This window comes from Physeter macrocephalus, chromosome 6 (assembly GCF_002837175.3).
Source record: "Physeter macrocephalus isolate SW-GA chromosome 6, ASM283717v5, whole genome shotgun sequence".
Taxonomy (NCBI): Eukaryota; Metazoa; Chordata; class Mammalia; order Artiodactyla; family Physeteridae; genus Physeter; species Physeter macrocephalus.
The window spans coordinates 35,186,089-35,206,340 of NC_041219.1; the positions used below are offsets into that span (position 1 = coordinate 35,186,089).

Below are 20,252 nucleotides of genomic sequence, written 5' to 3' on the forward strand. Positions count from 1 at the left end.
TGGGATCGAGCCCTGGTCTGGGAAGATCCCACATGCCACGGAGCAACTAAGCCCGTGCGCCATAACTACTGAGCCTGCGCTCTAGAGCCTGTGAGCCATAACGACTGAGCCCATGTGCCGCAACTACTGAAGCCCACATGCCTAGAGCCCGTGCTCCACAACCAGAGAAGCCACCGCAATGAAAAGCCTGCACACTGCCATGGAGAGTAGCCCCTGCTTGCCTCAACTAGAGAAAGCCCGTGCACAGCAACGAAGACCCAACGCAGCCAAAAAAAATGAATAAAATAAATTAATTAAAAAAAAAAAGAAGTTTATGGTGCTATTCGACCAGGGAGTTGACTGGTCAGAGAGATAAAGCTGAGCCCTAAAGGAGGGAAAGGGGTTAATTAGGCAAGGGAGTGGGGGCCGAGATGAGGATGGAGAAACTGCATATGCAGAGGCCCAATGGCTGAAGACTGCACATTGGCTCAAGACTGCAGATAGAATTTGAGAAAATGCAAAAGGGCCCGTGTAGCTGAAGTGGGAAGAGGGGGACATTCGTGGTTACATGTCCAATTTGTCTGTTCCTTGTTTTTAATCACAATATTGTTAAAAATAAATTTTACATAGGTATGTTAAAAAAAATGGAAGTAGCACTTTTTTGACTTTATTTTGAAAAAAATGTTAAACTTCTAGAAAAGTGACAAGAATAGTACACTGAACTCCTGTATGCCCTTCACTTAGATTCATTAATTATTAACATTTTGCCACATTTGCATCGTTATTCTTTTAATATTTCATATGTGTATATAAATATAAATATCACATGTATGTATTACACACAAACATATATATATGCATGCATATTATTATTATTCTATATGAACCATATGATAGTAAGTAGCAGACATCCTGAATCTTTACCCCTAAACACTCTTGGTGTTGTACATTCTGTGGGTTTTGACAAATGTATAATGATATATGTCCACCATTATAGTATGTATGGAATAGTTTCACTGCCCTAAAAACCCTCTGTGCTCTACTGTTCATCTTTTCCTCTCCTCAATCCCTGAAAACCACTGATCTTTTTACTGTCACCATAGTTCTGCCTTTTTCAGAGTGTCACATAGTTGGTACATAGTATGTAGCCTTTTCAGGTTGACTCCTTTCATTTAGTAATATGCATTTAAGGTTCCTCTGTGTCTTTTCATGGTGTGATAGCTCATTTCTTTTTAGCAGTGCATGATATTCTGTTATATGGATGTATCAATTTATTTATCCATTCATCTTGTTTTACTTTTCTTTCAACCAGTAGTCAGAGATTCAACATTTAATAGTTTTTTAGCTTAATGGTGAGATGATTATTAAATTTTCTGCTAACGTCCTCTTTATTTCTAAGAGCCCTTTTTGTTCTCTTTTTATAATGTCATACTGTTCTTGCTTCCTGGGTCTAATATTTTCTCCTTTGAGACTATTAATAGTATTTTGTTGAGGTTTTCATCTTCTTGCATAATGTGTTTCCTCCAAGTTCCTTGTTTTTGTTAGTTTTATTTGGGAAGGACTTCCTTTCTTCTGATTAGAGACTTCCTTCATGGTGATCCTTGGCCATCCACCTATATTTAAGTGGAGCACTAAAATGTTCATTGGAAGCTCTTTGTGCAGGGTTAGGGCTTGTCAACCTGATCTTACTGGGCCATTTGGTTGGAGAAGCTTTGATGTTGATACCTTTAGGATATCCCTTTTGGAACAGTTTCCTCGGAAAAATCTTCTTTCCTCCTGCATGAAGGGTGTAAAGTTGAGCTGCCTATGTGTTGGGTGCCTGAAAAGTGTGTCACAATTTAGAATATAAAATGTCATGTGATTCCTATGATTTTCATTTGGGTTCTCTTCCTCAACTGCATTCTTCAGTCCAGAGACTATTTTACCCTGTCCAGGGAATAAACCCCCAATTTTCTGCCAACGTAGATGACTGGTTTCCCGTATCTCAGCAGAAACTAAGTATTAGGCAAAAATCTAAGTGAAGATTACCCAGAGAGGTAAGCACAATGCTGAGACTGCTTCAGAAATCTCTTCACCAGCAAGTATCTCTACCATCACCTTCTGCTGGGCAGATTTTGTTCTAGTGGACACAGTAAGAGTGCTGACCTTCAGAGGCTTTTGGCTTTATATGGCAGGTGGGCAAGGAATGTCTCTGATCCAGCTTCCTGCCTTCTTATGGTCAGCTTTGTCTCCTAAACTTTGTGCTCAGAGTTCATAAAAATCAGGTTCTTAAATGGCAGGGAGTGGTAGACACCAGGGAAACACAGACCCTGCCATTTGCTTACCCTTCTGTATTGGCACTTTTTCACTGCTTTTGACCTTTGGTAATTTCCCTTCTCTTATGGACAATTCAGTCATGCTTAATAAAAGTTTTCCTATTTTCTCCTGTAATTTTAGGTATTTTATACCAGGAGGTGCTTCTCTGTGTATCCAGTTGTACAGATTGCACGGTTAAAGTGTCTGTTATAAAATTATAACAAATGGTATACATTTTTCTGCCTCTTGTTTTTATCATCCAACATTGTTTTCAGGACTTCGTCAGGTACCGATAGACAGAAAATTTGATATGATTTATTCATTTTAACAGTCATCCTTTGTGTGACCGATACATTTTATTCGTAGATGGACTTTTGGGTTGTTTGAAGTTGTTTGGTATTACAGTTTTGCACTGAAATGAGATGTCTGTGCACTGAGCAAGAGGTAATCTAAGCCCCATACTCAGTGGGTCATATAGTAGATACATCTTTAATTTGCCTTGATACTTCCATACTGCTCTTCAATTTGGCTGTTAGAATTGACATTTATGTCAACAGTGTAGGAGAGTACCATTTTCTTATTTCTCTCCATATTAGGTGTTATCAAAGTTCATTAGAAAAGAAAAATGATTTCATTTTGATTTTTCTGCTAGCTAAAGCATTTAGCACCTTTAAAATTCTTATCTGACCATTTAGGTATCCTTTTCTTAAACTTTTTATTCATTTCCTATGCTTATTTTACTGTTGACTTATTTTTGTCCTTTCTCACTCTTTGAAAGAGTTCTACATATATTTTAGATACTCTCTTGTTATACACTTTGTTGATATCTTCCAGTGTGCTCCGTTTACCCACTTTCACTGGATATACTTCCTGTTTCACCAGTATTCATATGCTAGACCTCTCTGCTGAGTCTTACTCTGGTATGGTCAAGTACTCACTGGACATTTTACCTTGATTACTGTCTCTACATCAATTTTTAAAAGTAGATCACATTGTTTGCTTCCTCAACTTACCTACCTTACCTTCCACATTCAGTCACTGAAGCTAGATACCTAAGGATCATCACAGGGTCTCTTTCCTTTGCTCCCCTTTGTAATTCATTTTCAAGTCTTGCCAATTTTACTGCCTGAGCATTTAAAAAAAAATCTGTCCTTCTTTGGTAATCTGAAGAAATGGTACTAAGGTAAATAATATATTCTGAGGATATTGTATAATGGAATGGGCCAGCTGAAGGTTAAACCTTGGTGACCATGCACTAGAAAATAAGGAGAGAGAGAAAGTGAAATTATTAAGAATCATTATTGAATAGTGATTGAGGACTGTTGTTCTGGAATCAAACAGACCATGTTCAAATCACCTCCTTTGTTTGTTTGTTTATGAATAATTAAAAAAAATATCCACAAGCTAAGTGAAATATACCCTGAAGAAAATTTAGTTCTCATTGTAAAAATTTTGACATATTGAAATATTCAATACAAGTCACTTTTTCTTCAGGATTTGTCTATGTAGCATTCACTCAGTATCTCTTTCTACTTGTTAATTTTCTACTTGTTAATTCACTTAATTCACTGTGAAAATTCAGACTCTGGGTGGGAAAGAAGAGGAAAGATGAACTGCAGCTAAACTTTTCCAAGTTCATGTATATATGCATGCACGTGTGCAGTGGAGATGGTGGGTCGTGGGTCAGTTTTACTTTAACTCTTCACGTACAGAGTCAGCTCAGGCATCCCCATCTGTGCTCAGACTTCAAGTCACTTGGCAATGTGAAACAACATACACTTGCCTGCAGGTGCATTCATAAGTAGCAGATAGTAATAAAAAGGTGGAGTTGGTTGTACATATCCTTCACCTATATTTTCCACCCTCTGCTTTGAGCTCTATTTAGTTTTCTAATTCTCTGAAGTTTGAGAACATAGGTCCCTAAAGTAATAGTCCTTACAATAACATTTGACTACAGTGAAACCTCTGAATACCTGGTAGAGTTGTTAGTCTGTTTATTGGTGTGCTTGTTTTCTTAACTGCTTTAGTGGGGAGAAAGAAAATAACTTTTGAGTTTTAGGGTCTTGGAATATTTTCTTAGGTGGGGGGATATTTTAGCTTAAATAATATAACACCTCTCTAGCAGTTTTAATACTGATTTAAAGGTTAAAAAAAGGTTTGAAAAAAGATTTAACCTATTATAGATTCACTGAGGATTATTAATTTCGTTATATGGCAAATATGTATAACTTCATTACTACATTGCAAATAAAATTTTAGCCTTTCTTTTCTTTGGAATTGGCTTCATAGTTTTAATTTGTCTGGCCATTATGTTATTAAGGCTGTTATTCACCAAGTAGCCTTAAGAACATTACAAATGGTCCTTTGGATGAAACAAAGCTATTAATTTTATAGCTTCATAGGAAGCAATCACAGCACCTGGGGTTGACTGTCAGATTTGAAAATGATCCAACAGTGACATAACAAATAAGAAGAAACTGTTTTTAAAATTGTATTACATTTATCTACCACCCTTCCCCCAACAAACAATTATTTTACTTTGAATAAGAAAAGAGAAAGGAAACTGACAGTTTTTATTACCTAACATTTATCAGGTGTTATTTAATCTGTACAGTCTTACTTTATAACCAAGGAAGCTGACTCAGAGGGATTTCAGTATATTGCTCAAGGTCACACAGCCAATTAATGCTCTTAAGTAAATCTGTTATCTTTTCTCTTTCCATAACAAGAATTCCAGTTAGTTAAAAATGTAAAGTTTATTTAAAATTTTGAATAATTATAAAAGTAACTTTGGTAAAATGTAAAAAGTACAAGTGCTCTGATAAAACGTAACTCTCCATTTTTCTCATTTTATTCTTGTGAAATACAATTCTTCTTATGTCCATCGGAGAGCTAAAGCATTGAACATTTTGAACTTCCTTCAGATATTAGCCAGCTGGCATGTTTTCCTAGCAAAACATTTTCTGATTTGACCACAGGCCCTCTCAATCAGTTGTTACTGGTTTGAATAACAGATTATGCTGTCATGGTGGGCACCTGATCATGAAAACTGATATTTGGAGTGCATTTTTATTTAGATTTAAAATGTTTTTATAATCCCAGTATAAACACTGTTAATCTAGTCAAAACCTTTTCTCACAAGATCAGAGCTTGTATAGGCCGCCGGGACTGGGTCTTCCCGGGCTCTGCAGCTGGCGTCGACTTCTCCGCGCTTTTCGGCGGCCTCGCTCTCCAGCACCCTCCGGCTCCCGTCAGGCCCTCTCCCGGTCAGCCCAGCGGCGGGGGCCATGGCGTGGCGGCGGCGGCGGCGGCGGCCTGAGGCCGCGCGCTGGCGCTGCTAGCGCTGGCCCTGTTCGCGCCCGGGACCCGGGGGCCGGGGGCCGGGGGCCGGGCGCTCGAGTGGTACTCGGCCGTGGTGAGCACCGAGTACGTGGACCCGCAGACCAACCGGAGCGTGTGGAGTGTCTCGGAGGGCGGCCGCTTCGGCGAGACCTCGCCCAAGGAGGGCACGCGGGGCCTGGTGTGCGTCCCGCGCGCCGAGGACCGCGACCCCGAGGGCTGCGCGCCCTGCACTCTCTTCCTCCTGCCCTGCCCGGCGGCCGGGGGGCCTCGCCCTGGGTGGCGCTGGTGGCGCGCGGGGGCTGCACCTTCGAGGACAAGGTGTTGGCGGCAGCGCGGCGGAACGCCTCGGCCGTGGTCCTGTACAACGAGGAGCGCCACGGGAACCTCGCCGTGCCCATGTCCCATGCGGGAACAGGAAATATAGTAGTCATTATGGTTAGCTACCCCAAAGGAAGAGAAATTGTGAATCTGGTGCAGAAAGACATTCCGGTCACAATGACCATAGGGCTTGGCACCCGGCACGTACAAGAGTTCATCAGCGGTCAGTCCGTGGTGTTTGTGGCCATCGCCTTCATCACCATGATGATTATCTCATTAGCCTGGCTAATATTTTACTATATACAGCGCTTCCTATACACTGGCTCACAAGTTTGGAAGTCAGAGCCATAGAAAAGAAAGAAACTTATTGGGCAGCTTCCTCTTCATACTGTAAAGCATGGAGAAAAGGGAATTGATGCTGAAAGTTGTGCAGTGTGTATTGAAAATTTTAAAGGAAAGGATGTTATCAGAATCCTGCCATGCAAGCATATTTTTCATAGAATATGCATTGACCCATGGCTTTTGGATCACCGAACGTGTCCAATGTGTAAACTTGATGTCATCAAAGCCCTGGGATATTGGGGAGAGCTTGAGGACGTGCAGGAGACGCCCACCCCAGAATCTACCCCCGGGGGCGTTTCAACTGCAGATCTGAGTCTTACTTTACCAGATGGTGACAGAAGTGACGCGGGTAGCTCAGCACTGCCCACCACCAGCGACTCCGTGCCGCCTTGCGAGGCCAGTTTTAAAGAGGATGCTGGTGAAAACACGGCCTTGCTGGAGACAAGCAGGAGTGACCCTCAGCGTGAAGGACCTTTCTCCTAGCATATAATCTGCCGGCAGTGTCACGGACAGAGCTTGGGCTTGAATTAAACGACATTTTATTTTTTTTACTTTAGCACATAGTTTGTATATGTGAAAATAATGTACATTCTTTTACCTTTCAGGTTCTGATTTGATATACAAAGGGCTAAGATACTTAAAGAGAATTTTTGATTAGTCTTCATATATTTATCTACTAAAATGTATCCTAAGATTAATTCTTTCTTCTCAAGGGTGGTTCTAGACTAAGCACATTGAATTCAGATTAGTTGAAATGGAGTTGTGTGATTATATTCAGTAATTGATCACTTGAGTTTCCCTGGAGGAAAGACTTTTTTAGAACATTAAACTTGTAAATGTGATGAGAGAAATCTATCGCTTCCTTGCACCTCTGTACTATAGAGAGATTTCCAAACCTTAGAGCACTTTCATTGTTGTTTTTTATTTGGAGTTATGGGAAAAGCACTGGTTGACTTTAGGATTTGCATTTCTCCCTTTCATTACCTAATTTCTTCTAACCACCTTGATGGGGAGGGAAGTTTTGTCCTTTTTTTTCTATACAAATAAAAAAAGCTACGATTCCGTATTGCACATGAGCATGAAGTTCTTCATTGCTTGTTAAAGAAATGGAGTAGACAGACTCTGATGGACTCTGACATGGCGTTTTTGGGGGTAAATGATGAATATACTGATTCCAACTGCAGTTTAATCTTTACAATTATAAAGGGTGGTAGATGGGGACTTTTCATTGCTGTTGTAACACAATAAGCAAGTAACCAGTTTTCTTGAAAAAAAAAGCTTGTATAGTTTTACTGTAACCAGTTATAGTCATTAGGATGAGATTTGTGCATTTATATTAGGCAAAATCTTAATTTATTTTTAACATGAAGGATGTTATACCAAAATAGTTTTTAGGAATTTTTGAGATAAAACAATTTAGTTCTGAAACTCTAAATAACTGGATTTATTTAACTTAAATACCACTTGGAGATTTTATGGTATGTAACCTTTGTGGGATTGGGAAGTAAAGTATACAATTTTGATGCAATGCTGAGATATTACAAATCTGTCTTACATTTGGGTTATGGGTCCAGTGTTTGAGAGTTACTGATTCTTTTGGTTGTTCATTGAACTAATTTCATGAAATGTAATTAATTTTCATAATTTTTTATATAACAAGTCTCTACTCCAAGGACAATAATTTCCTTAGTTGCCTCCATATGGTTGAGTAAAGAGTTAATTATTTTAAGGCAGTTTGAACACCTTGTCTTAAATTTGGATAGTAGTTAGAAAATATCTTTATAAAAGATATAGATATTTGAAAGAGTCAGATATGTAGAAAATAATATATTATTTGGCTGTGTTTGATTTCTTTCTATTATTCTTCATTGGCTAAAGATGATGTTACAATTTAGTTCCAATGACTAGTACTATTTAAATATGCACCCATTATTTTAAATGCTATTAATGGAAAGATATTGGTGTTAGCAGAAACTACTAGCATATTAACTATGGAAGAGGGCAACAAAATCTGTATCTCAAAACCACGTATGGATACTTAAAAATACTTGTTACTCATGCTGTAGAAAGGAGTAGTTAGAATTTTTTTACTGAATTAGGTCTATCATGTTTTGGAGGGCACCATTATTAATATCTGAGACATTAAGTGGGACAGAATGCAATCAATTTAAAAAAATCTTCAGCATGTCCACTGAGATAATTTATCATGTAGATATTGAAGAAGAGGAAAAAACGAACAATTTTGCCTGATTAGTAACATCTGACAACTTATAGAAAGAAACCTGACTATGGCTTCTTAGCACTTGTTTGTTATAGTTTAGTGTGATGATGAGCAGGGAAGATTCAAAATTCTTTTCTGACCCCAAATTTTAGCACCGATATTTTGCTTCTGAAATAGTAATGAAATAAAACATAATTTTTAAAATTTTAATTTTTATGTTCATGCATTAAGACTAACACTTGGAATAATGTGATATGTAGGAATTCAGTATGCCATGACAGTTTTAAATAAGAGATTAAAAATACATTAGCAAAAAGAACTAAAGGGAACTAAGTATTAACAGAATCAAATATTTCCCCAGTCAATAACACTTAAGTTCAGTTCACTGCTCACCCATCTCCCCACTTTGGGTAGAAGAAATTTAGTGAAGTTCAGGAAATAAGATGACTATATTTGCTAAATTTGTCATGTGCAAACTTATTATAGTTGTTCATATTTTTAAAAATCATCAAAATCTTTTTCTTTTATATCTGGTTTTAAAATTATTCCATAGCTCAACTTTGATGTTCTTTTAAAATCCACAGGAATTCAATGTAGACTTTTCTATGACAAAATTCAGTTTGTACTTTCTATCTTAATTGTAAGTTAATGAATATCTAGCATCCAACTTTATCATTTTATTTTTGGCATTATCTCTTTCAGTACAGTGGAGAATTTACAGTCTCTCTCAGCGATGTCTTATTGACCTGGAAATACTTACTACATGAGAAATTGAACTTACCAGTTGAAAATATGAAAGTGATTGACCATTATGAGAACATTAGGAAGATTTATGATGATTTCTTAAAGAATAGTAACATGTTAGATATGATCGATGTTTATAAAAAATGTAATGTTTTGACTTCTAATTGTGAAAATTATGCCAACATATCTCCTGTAAGTATTTTTAAAATTATTTTATCTTAATCAAATTAAAATATGGCTAGATTTATTTTTACTTTAAATGATGGATCAGCATTTATAGTAACTTGATAATGCTTTTGCTTTTTGGATCATGTTAAGAATGGAAAATTTAGCTACTTGAAAGCTAGTCATTACTTGAGAGAAATATTTTGGTGGTAAATTTTGTTGAATTTGTGTTATTATTTGGTTGAAATATAAGAACAGCTACTTAGTAGATCAAAATATTTTTAATAAATCAGTACCAAGTACGTGATTTCTTTTTGAATTATGTCAGGGATTGATTTTGTATTTTATTTTCTTGGTTTAATGTGCATCTGTTCATTTGGCATATATTATATAAATGATTTCTATGACTCTTTCTATGGATTAATAATAGTTTTTACTAAGATAGAATATCATTTCATGAGGATAGTATGATGCAATATACATGAGGTAATACACTATTCCTTTTTTTTTGCAGACACATTCATTGCCTTGTTTTTTTATAGAGTATAAAATTTAAAGTTAATGGAGTAGCATCCCTTGCAGTTTGGTTTTGTCTACATTATAGTTGATAAACTGTTTTAGAATATATTTGAATATATCTAGTTTGTTTTAAAGTATTGAAAATATATTTCTTTATCTTAACATATACCAAGTGCCACTAAAGTAGTAATTAAACAGTGGTAATAAAAGAATAATTGCAGCTATAACTAGAAGAAAATGTTTACTGGATTTTCTCAGATATTAAAATATTTTATAAATATTTTTATCTGATACTTAGGAATAATGTTTTGTCTGCTTAGAATGGAAACCTCCACAATAACAGTTGTTTAAGACAATGGAAGTTTGTTTCATTCTTTTATAAAAGATGTCAAAAGGTTAGCATCTAGGACTGATATTATAGGTTCATGGTTATCATATAGCACCTAGGATTTTACTGTCAGTCTGCTCTCCTATCTTAGTTCTTGACTTCTACCCTCAAGATCATTTGTGGTCCAAGGTGGTTGCTGGAGCTCCAGACATTGTATCAGCATTTCATGCAGCAGGAAGTAGTAAGGGAGCACCGCACTCTCTTTTCCTTTGAAAGAGATGTAGCTCTTTTGCTTCCATCTCATTAACCAAAGCTTAGTCATATGGCCAGACCAACATGCTAGCAAGGATGGAGAATATAGTCTTTATTCTGGGTAGTAATATGCCAGAAGAAAAAAGAAAGCTCTGATACTAAGGAAGAAGGGGAGAATGGATACTGGCAGGTGGTTTGTTGTCTTTGCCTCATGGGGCTATCATGGAAACCTTTGCCTTTTTGTAACTTTCTCAAAATACATGCACACACGTGTACATACATACCCACACATACTCACCCACACCATGATAAGGATACTTGTGAGTGAAGACAGTTTTTTTATTCCTCTCTAGTTATGTTTTATTTGCTTACCTGTAGAGATAATTTTTAACTACTTTTCACAAAGTTCATTTAGAGAGGTTAATCAAACACAAGTATTAGATTGTAGGAACAACAATCATGAGTTTCTGATAAGCCAGTGAGAGTATAATCTGCCTGAGGTCTTTGTTTTCATTTTATCCTTTGCCTATAAGTCCTCTAATAAGTTTCTTCATTTAAGTGAATCAGCTTATAGTGTGAGATATATAAGGTTTTATATTTGAGGAAGTTCTGTCTCCAAATATCAATATGTCTCCTTTGCAGAACATCAGGAATGAAGTGGGAACTGCTGAGATGGTAATATATGAAGCAGAAAATTTTCTGCATTTAAAACTTAGAAGGCTAACAACTTGATCTCTGATACTTGTTACTCAAAGGAAATTTGCAGTGAGGAAAAAGCAGGAAAATATCCCTAGATCGACTTTTCAAAAATATGCTAAATGTAACCCTAATTTATGCTAAAAGTATCTTTAAAGATACATATCAGAAAGTTCTAAACATTTCTGAGTTTCAGGGTCCTGAAATATCATGATCCTAATAAGCTTTTTTGTTTTTGATTTATTGTAACCTAAATAAGGCAAGAATTAAGAGGAATTAAGATAAAGGTAAGACAGGGAAGTTCTGGTAACATAATTTGAATGATAGCCCTTTCCCCTTTGTTTCCTACTTTTATAATTCCTCTCCTGAGGAGCATGGTTGCAGGGCTGATGGGCATCTGGGAGCATAGAAGTCCTTGGATGCTAACTGGACTCTAAGTAGGGAGAATTGTTACAGAGATTGCTCTCATGAACTGAGCAATTATCTGGAGGACAAAATCAGAGACCTGGGCTGAGGAGCAGAAGTGGTAGATCCTGAGAAGAGCTTAGCAGCCCTCAGAAATCCGAGGAAGGTCAATAAATGCCTTCTATGAGTGTGCCAGGGTTCCTTTACTCTCAAGAAGCAGCAAAGTAGCTGAATGGATGGTCTTACTGTTGGTGGGGCTTGAGAGACCACAAGAAGACTGTTTTTCAGCCTAAGCAGGTGACTGGCAGCTTGCTTATTTCTCCACTGCTGCTCCATAAGGAGTAGAGACCATTTCAACTTCCATTACTCATAGAACTGTCATCACTTAATGTACCTCAACAGTCAGCTAGGCCCCAAAGAGCCAGTGAAGAGAAGCAACGGTCACCTAAGGAGTCTTAGTGGCCGGAAAGGTGAATCAGCTAAGAACACACATGCCTAACAAAATAGAGCTGCTCGAAGGGAATGATAGCAAATTGAATCCAGCGAAATAATAAGTACTCAAGGAACTTCAAGTATATACCTAAACATAAGACTTTCTAGAAATTAAAAAAAAGAAGAAAAGTTTTCCCAATGTAACAGATGAATTCAGACTCAAATTAGTATCCTGAAAGTCAAGTACAATAAGTAAAGCACAGAGTAAAAAACATAAAGAAACAAAGAGGGAAAAGTTAAGAAACTTGGAGGTTAGATCTAGAGGATTTAACATATAAACGTTAGGAGTTCCAGAAGGAGAAAAAAGAACAGATGCAAAAGAGGCCATGATAAAATAAATCATATATTTGTTACAACTACATTTGTTATAATAAATATTTTCCTGATTCTCCTAAGGAGTGTTTATGAAGTTCCAGGCTGAATTGATGAGAAATGACACTTACCTAGACATATCCTGGTAAAATTCCTGCACTCTTAATTTCCTGGCAGAAAGAACAAGTTATTTTAAAAGAACAAAAAATTAAATAGCATGTCCTGAAAGTGACCTAAGAATTCCATCCTCAACCAAGGTATTTATCAGCCAAGTTAAGGAAGGACTTGTGAGGATATGCAAAAATTTAAAGAATGTCATCATCATACCTCATGTGAAGCATTTACCTTTCCAAAGACTAATAATTAAACAGATGAACTGGAGCAGCGGTCTATCTAGGGAAAGATGGTAGTGAGCACTAAAACTTGGAGTGTGTACGTGCAGTTAAAATGATAAGGATGGACTGGGAATATGTGAGCTAAAATGGAAGACTTACACTAAGAGAGATTCTGATACTAGCTTAGAATTAAAACTGCTAAACTTCGTATTTTGTTAGGGGTAAGTAGCAGGCATTATCACTTTTAAAAAAGAATAGAGAAATATGAGTCTGATTTGAGTACAGGGAGAGTAAAGGCAACTATTAATGGAATGGAAAAATACAGTACATCTTCCAAATTAATAAGAGGATAAAAATACAGTGAGTAGCAACCTGTCAAATCAGTAAAGATACAAATCAGTAAAATTAATAGTTTACCACAGCAAATATATTGTGACTTTTATCTTGCTTCAGCAAGCTTTATGCTATATTATCTAGAGTCCTTGTCTAACTTTGAGGTTTAGGAACCGCTTTACACTAAAAATTATTTAGGACTAGAAGGAGATTTTGTTTATGTGGATTATATCTATTGATATTTTCCATATTAAAAATTAAAATTGAGAAATGTTTCAAATGTTTATCAGTTATTAAAATATTGATATTGAACCTATTATATTTTAATATGAATAACATTATGTTATGAAGAATAAGTTTATTTTCCAAAAATAAAAAAATTGTGAGAATAGTGACATTGTTTTACATTTTAGGAGTATCTTTAATATCATGTGTGATAGAAAATACCTGGATTCACATGTCTGCTTCTATTTGATAAGTTAGTTTGATTGAAGTATATCAAGAAAATTCAGATTCACATTGATACATAGTTGAAAAAGGAAGACTTCCCAGATCCCCTGAATGGGTCTTAAGGACCTCAGAAGTACTTGGACCATACTTTGACACCCACTGAACTGATCTAGAATAAAGTACTTTGCATGTAATTAAATATGAAAATGTTTTTTAACTAGAAGGTAATATTCTCCCATTTCTAAAAATAATATTGTGTTTATGGAAAAATAAATCTTTGCTTTCAGCATCTCTGCTGAAACATAAGAACCACAAGTGTGAGGACTACCATATTCAAAATTTGTTAAATAGTAAATTCTTATTTTGGTGATGTTGAATTTTGATATTGAAAAATTGTATATGTTATAAACAACAAAATCCTAGGCTTTTTTTTTCATCACTTGATTAACTCTTTATGAGTACCAGCTTATATCAGTAAAATTGTGGCAAATGCTATTTCTTTTTAAGGAGTATATATTGGTGAGTTACTTTAGTTATAATTTTGCAGTATCTCACTGGGCTTTGTTAATTCAGTTTGTCCCTTTCCTTCAGGTTTATCAGGAATTGTGTGTGTGTTTGTGTTTGTACATACCTGTATAATCTTCAATCCCTTAGAGTGAATGAAATAATATGGAGATGGTTGAGTAGTGTGTCAGGCTGAAAGCAAATATCTCTTTATAAATTATTTTTTCATGGAAACTCTTATTTTGTTTGAAATATTGTGCTGCTTAGGAAAATAGATTTACTTATGTATATTCCAAAATGAAGCATTTATTGTGGGCATTAGCTAAGACTTTCTTCCATACAAGTAAAAGCCTCAGATGAAATTTCCAAGGTCGTCTTTTAACTCTGAACTTGTAAAACTCTTTGAGTACAAGTGCCATTGGAAACAGATTGTTAGGAAATTTAATTCCGTGTATATTATGGACTGCCAACAAAAGTCAGGTAATATGCTGTACACTGGAACATCAGAGACACTAAGTAGAGCTAGGCGTGAAATATTTTTTACAGTTGGCGTAGCATTTTGTTAGTAACATCTTCTATTTGTTACAGAGTCAACTACGGGATTTTCTTTCTGGCAGACAGTATGTTGTAGATAATGAAACTGATTTTTCTGAACCAATGTCACCAATAAGTAAACACAACCAGGATAATGAAAAGGTATGGCTAAATTGTGAGTAAATAAAAGAAGGATATGATCCTCTTCAGATCACTATGAATTTGTACATTACAGTTACTATTTTTTTTTTAATTTTAAAAAGTTTTTAATTTGCTTAAATAAAAAAAATTTGTGAAAAGTAGTACATTGGACACTGGCAAGAGCATGATAATAATCAGTTTATTCATGGTTTTGGGCCATGGTAACAGGCACTGTGCAAAAATAGGTATCACTAAGTATTGGAAAAGTAATTGACGGTACAGGTTGCCAGAGTTCTTTGAATTTTTACATTTGGTATACTTCACAGTTAGTATTTTATTTTATTTTTTTAATTTAGTAATATGCTTATTTATTTATTTATTTTTGGCTGCGTTGGATCTTCGTTGCTGTGCGCACTGGCTTTCTCTAGTTGTGGCGAGTGGGGGCTACTCTTGCTTGCGGTGCGTGGGCTTCTCATTGCGGTGGCTTCTCTTGTTGCAGAGCATGGGCTCTTGGCACACGGGCTATGGTAGTTGTGGCACGCAGGTTCAGTAGTTGTGGGAGGTGGGCTCTAGAGCACAGGCTCAGTAGTTGGGGTACGTAGGCTTAGTTGCTGTGCGGCATGTGGGATCTTCCCAGACCAGGGCTTGAACCCATGTCCCCTGCATTGGCAGGCGGACTCTTAACCTCTGTGCCACCAGGGAGGTCCCACAGTTAGCATTTTCAATGGTTAATTCTTAGGAGAATATGTTCTGTTCTCTACTCTTTAAAAAATCTGTTTCTACTTTTTGCAGTAGAATAGCTGATGCATCATGAATTCTGATAATAGGATTTGTTGTCCAAACAAACCATAAAAAAGTAGTACAGGTTTGGTTTCATATAATTTACTTTCAGCTGAACACTATTCTAGGTACCTAATTACATGTAGTAATTCCTCACTAACCATGGGAGTTGTGTTTATAAAAGTTTCTTAGTAAAATTACCATTGACAAGATGAAAGGTTAAGAGTACTGGAAAGAGCATATCTAAAAATATGTTGGGCTTCCCTGGTGGCGCAGTGGTTGAGAGTCCGCCTGCCGATGCAGGGGACGCGGGTTAGTGCCCCGGTCTGGGGGGATCCCACATGCCGCGGAGCGGCTGCGCCCGTGAGCCATGGCTGCTAAGCCTGTGCGTCCGGAGCCTGTGCTCTGCAACGGGAGAGGCCACAACAGTGAGAGGCCCGTGTACCGCAAAATAAAAAAATAAAAATATGTTATGTGAGATTGGTTCAAGATGGCAGAGTAGAAGGACATGCTCTAACTCCCTCTTGCGAGAACACTGGAATCACAACAAACTGCTGAACAGTCATCGACAGTAAGACACTGGAACTCACCAAAATAGATACCTCACATCCAAAGACAAAGGAGAAGCCACAAGGAGATGGTAGGAGGGGCGCAATCACAATAAAATCAAATCCCATAAATGCTGGGTGGGTGACCCACAAACTGGAGAACACTTATACCACAGAAATCCACCCACTGGAGTGAAGGCTCTGAGCCCCACGTCAGGCTTCAGACCCTGGGGGTCCAGCAATGGGAGGAGGAATTCCTAGACAATCGAACTTTGAAGGCTAGTGGGATTTGATTGCAGGACTTCGACAGGACTGGGGGAAACGGAGACTCCACTCTTGGAGGTCACACACAAAGTAGTGTGCACATCGGGACCCAGGGGAAGGAGCAGTGACCCCACAGAGACTGAACCAGACCTACCTGCTAGTGTTGGGGGGGTCTCCTGCAGAGGCAGGGGGTGGCAGTGTCTCACCGTGAGGACAAAGACACTGGCAGCAGAAGTTCTGGGAAGTACACCTTGGCGTGAGCCCTCCCAGAGTCCGCCATTATCCCCACCAAAGACCCTGGGTAGGCTCCAGTATTGGGTCACCTCAGGCCAAACAACCGACAGGGAGGTGACACAGCACCACCCATCAGCAGGCAAGCAGATTAAAGTTTTACTGAGCTCTGCCCACCAGAGAAACACCCAGCTCAACCCACCACCAGTCTCTACCATCAGGAAACTTGCACAAGTCTCTTAGATAGCCTCATCCACCAGAGGGCAACAGCAGAAGCAAGAAGAACTACAATCCTGCAGCCTGTGGAACAAAAACCACATTCACAGAAAGATAGACAAGATGAAGAGGCAGAGGGCTATCTACCACATGAAGGAACAAGATAAAACCCCAGAAAAACAACTAAATGAAGTGGAGATAGGCAACCTTCCAGAAAAAGAATTCAGAATAATGATAGTGAAGATGATCCAGGACCTTGGAAAAACAGTGGAGGCAAATATCGAGAAGATGCAAGAAATGTTTAACAAAGACCTAGAAGAATTAAAGAACAAACAGAGATGAACAATAGAATAATTGAAATGAAAAATACACTAGAAGGAATCAATAGCAGGATAACTGAGGCAAGAATGGATAAGTGACCTGGAAGACAGAATGGTGGAATTCACTGCTGCAGAACAGAATAAAGAAAAAAGAATGAAAAGAAATGAAGACAGCCTAAGAGAGCTCTGGGACACATTAAACGCAACAACATTAGAGGGGTCCCAGGAGAAGAGAGAGAGAAAGAACCCAAGAAAATAATTGAAGAGATTATAGTCAAAAACTCCCCTAACATGGGAAAGGAAATAGCCACCCAAGTCCAGGAAGCACAGCGAGTCCCGTACAGGAAAAACTCAAGGAGAAACATGCCGAGACACATAGTAATCAAATTGGCAAAAGTTAAAGACAAAGAAAAATTATTGAAAGCAGCAAGGGAAAAACGAGTGAGGGGATGGAAAAAGATATTCCATGCCAATGGAAATCAACAGAAAGCTGGAGTAGCAATACTCGTATCAGTTAAAATAGACTTTAAAATAAAGAATGTTACAAGAGACAGGGAAGGACACTACATAAAGATCAAGGGATCAATCCAAGAAGAAGATACAACAATTATATACGCACCCAACATAGGAGCAACTCAATACATAAATCAACTGCTAACAGCTGTAAAAGAGGAAATAGTGACACAATAATAGTGGGGGACTTTAACACCTCACTTACACCAATGGACAGATCATCTAAGCAGAAAATTAGTAAGGAGACATAAGCTTTAAATGACACAATAGACCAGATAGATTTAATTGATATTTATAGGACGTTCCAACCAAAAACAGCAGATTACACTTTCTTCTCAGGTGTGCATGGAACATTCTCCAGGATCACATCTTGGGTCACAAATCAAGCCTCAGTAAATTTAAGAAAATTGAAATCATATCAAGCATCTTTTCTGACCACAGTGCTATGAGATTAGCAATCAATTACAGGGAAAAAATGTAAAAAACACAAACACATGGAGGCTAAACAATATGTTACTAAATAACCAAGTGCTCACTGAAGAAATCAAAGAGGAAATCAAAAAATACTTAGAGACAAATGACAATGAAAACAACAATCCAAAACCTGTGGGAGGCAGCAAAAGCAGTTCTAAGAGGGAAGTTTATAGCAATACAATCCTACCTCAAGAAACAAGAAAAATCTCAAATAAACAATTTAACCTTACCCCTGAAGGAACTAGAGAAAGAAGAACAAACAAAACCCAAAGTTAGTAGAAGGAAAGAAATCATAAAGATCAGAGCAGAAATAAATGAAATAGAAACAAAGAAAGCAAAAGCAAAGATCAGTAAAACTAAAAGCTGATTTCTTTGAGAAGATAAACAAAATTGATAAACCGTTACCTTACCCGTGAAGGAACTAGAGAAAGAAGAACAAACAAAACCCAAAGTTAGTAGAAGGAAAGAAATCATAAAGATCAGAGCAGAAATAAATGAAATAGAAACAAAGAAAGCAAAAGCAAAGATCAGTAAAACTAAAAGCTGATTTCTTTGAGAAGATAAACAAAATTGATAAACCGTTAGCCAGACTCATCAAGAAAAAGAGGGAGAGGACTCAAATCAATAAAATTAGAAATGAAAAAAGAGAAGTTACGACAGACACCACAGAAATACAAAGCATCCCAAGAGACTACTACACGCAACTTTGTGTGAATAAAATGGACAACCTGGAAGAAATGGACAAATTCTTAGAAAGGTATAACCTCCCAAGACTGAACCAGGAAGAAGTAGAAAATAGGAACAGACTAATCCAAGTAATTAAAACTGTGATTAAAAATCTTCCAACAAACAAAAGTCCAGGACCATATGGCCTCACAGGTGAATTCTATCAAACATTTAGAGAAGAGCTAACACACAAAGTAGTGTGCGCATTGGGACCCAGGGGAAGGAGCAGTGACCCCACAGAGACTGAACCAGACCTACCTGCTAGTGTTGGGGGGTCTCCTGCAGAGGCGGGGGGTGGCTGTGTCTCACCACGAGGACAAGGACACTGGCAGCAGAAGTTCTGGGAAGTACTCCTTGGCGTGAGCCCTCCCAGAGTCCGCCATTATCCCCACCAAAGAGCCTGGGTAGGCTCCAGTGTTGGGTCACCTCAGGCCAAACAACCAACACAGAGGGGACACAGCACCACCCATCAGCAGGCAAGCGGATTAAAGTTTTACTGACTTTAATCCTTCTCAAACTCTTCAAAAAACTGCGGATTAAGGAACACTCCCAAACTCATTCTATGAGGCCACTATCACCCTGATACCAAAACCAGGCAAACATACTAAAAAAAAAGAAAATTACAGACCAATATCACTGATGAATATAGATGCAAAAATCCTCAACAAAATACTAGCAAACAGAATCTAACAACACATTAAAAGGATCATACACCATGATCAAGTGAGATTTATCCCAGGGATGCAAGGATTCTTCAATATATGCAAATCAATCAATGTGATACACCACAGTAACAAATTGATGACTAAGAACCATATGATCATCTCAATAGATGCAGAGAAAGCTTCTGATAAAATTCAACATCCACTTATGATAAAAATGCTTCAGAAAGTGGGCATAGAGGGAATATACCTCAACATAATAAAGGCCATATGTGACAAACCCACAGCTAACCTCATACTCAATGGTGAAAAGCTGAAAGCATTCCCTCTAAGATTGGGAAAAAGACAAGGATGCACACTCTTTTCATTTTTATTATACATAGTATAGAAGTCCTAGCAGCAGTAATCAGAGAAGAAATAAAAGAAATCCAAATTGGAAAAGAAGAAGTAAAACTGTCACTGTTTGAAGATGACATGGTGCTATATATAGAAAATCCTAAAGATACCACCAGAAAACTGTTAAAGCTCATCAGTGAATTTGGTAAAGTTGCTGGATACAAAATTAACATACAGAAATCCGTTGCATTTCTATACACTAACAACAAAAGGTCAGAAAAAGAAATTAAGAAAGAATCTCATTTACCATCAAATCATAAAGAATAAAACACCTAAGAATAAACCTACCTAAGGAGGCAAAAGGCCTTTACTCCAAAAACTATAAAACACTGATGAAAGAAATTGAAGACAGCACAAACAGATGGAAAGATATACCATGTTCTTGGATTGGAAGAATTAATATTGTTAAAATGAC

The 20,252-nt window shown here is 37.4% G+C and overlaps 1 protein-coding gene and 1 pseudogene across 7 annotated transcripts in view; both read left to right on the forward strand.

Moving 5' to 3' along the window:
• The window catches only part of PARPBP (PARP1 binding protein), an 89,131-nt gene that overhangs the window by 6,661 nt on the left and 62,218 nt on the right, over positions 1-20,252 (forward strand). For 4 of the 7 annotated variants that reach the window (XM_024127327.3, XM_024127329.3, XM_024127330.3 and 1 more), the window contains exons 3-5: positions 9,200-9,433; positions 11,148-11,180; positions 14,621-14,728. The exons of 1 other annotated variant lie outside the window; for it this stretch is intronic. In XM_024127327.3, the coding sequence (XP_023983095.1) occupies positions 9,200-9,433; positions 11,148-11,180; positions 14,621-14,728 (375 nt within the window). The remainder of the gene's footprint in view (positions 1-9,199; positions 9,434-11,147; positions 11,181-14,620; positions 14,729-20,252) is intronic. 2 more of the 7 variants (XM_028490501.2, XM_024127328.3) reach the window with 2 other exon arrangements.
• LOC129392173 (E3 ubiquitin-protein ligase RNF149-like) lies at positions 5,562-6,759 on the forward strand (annotated as a pseudogene).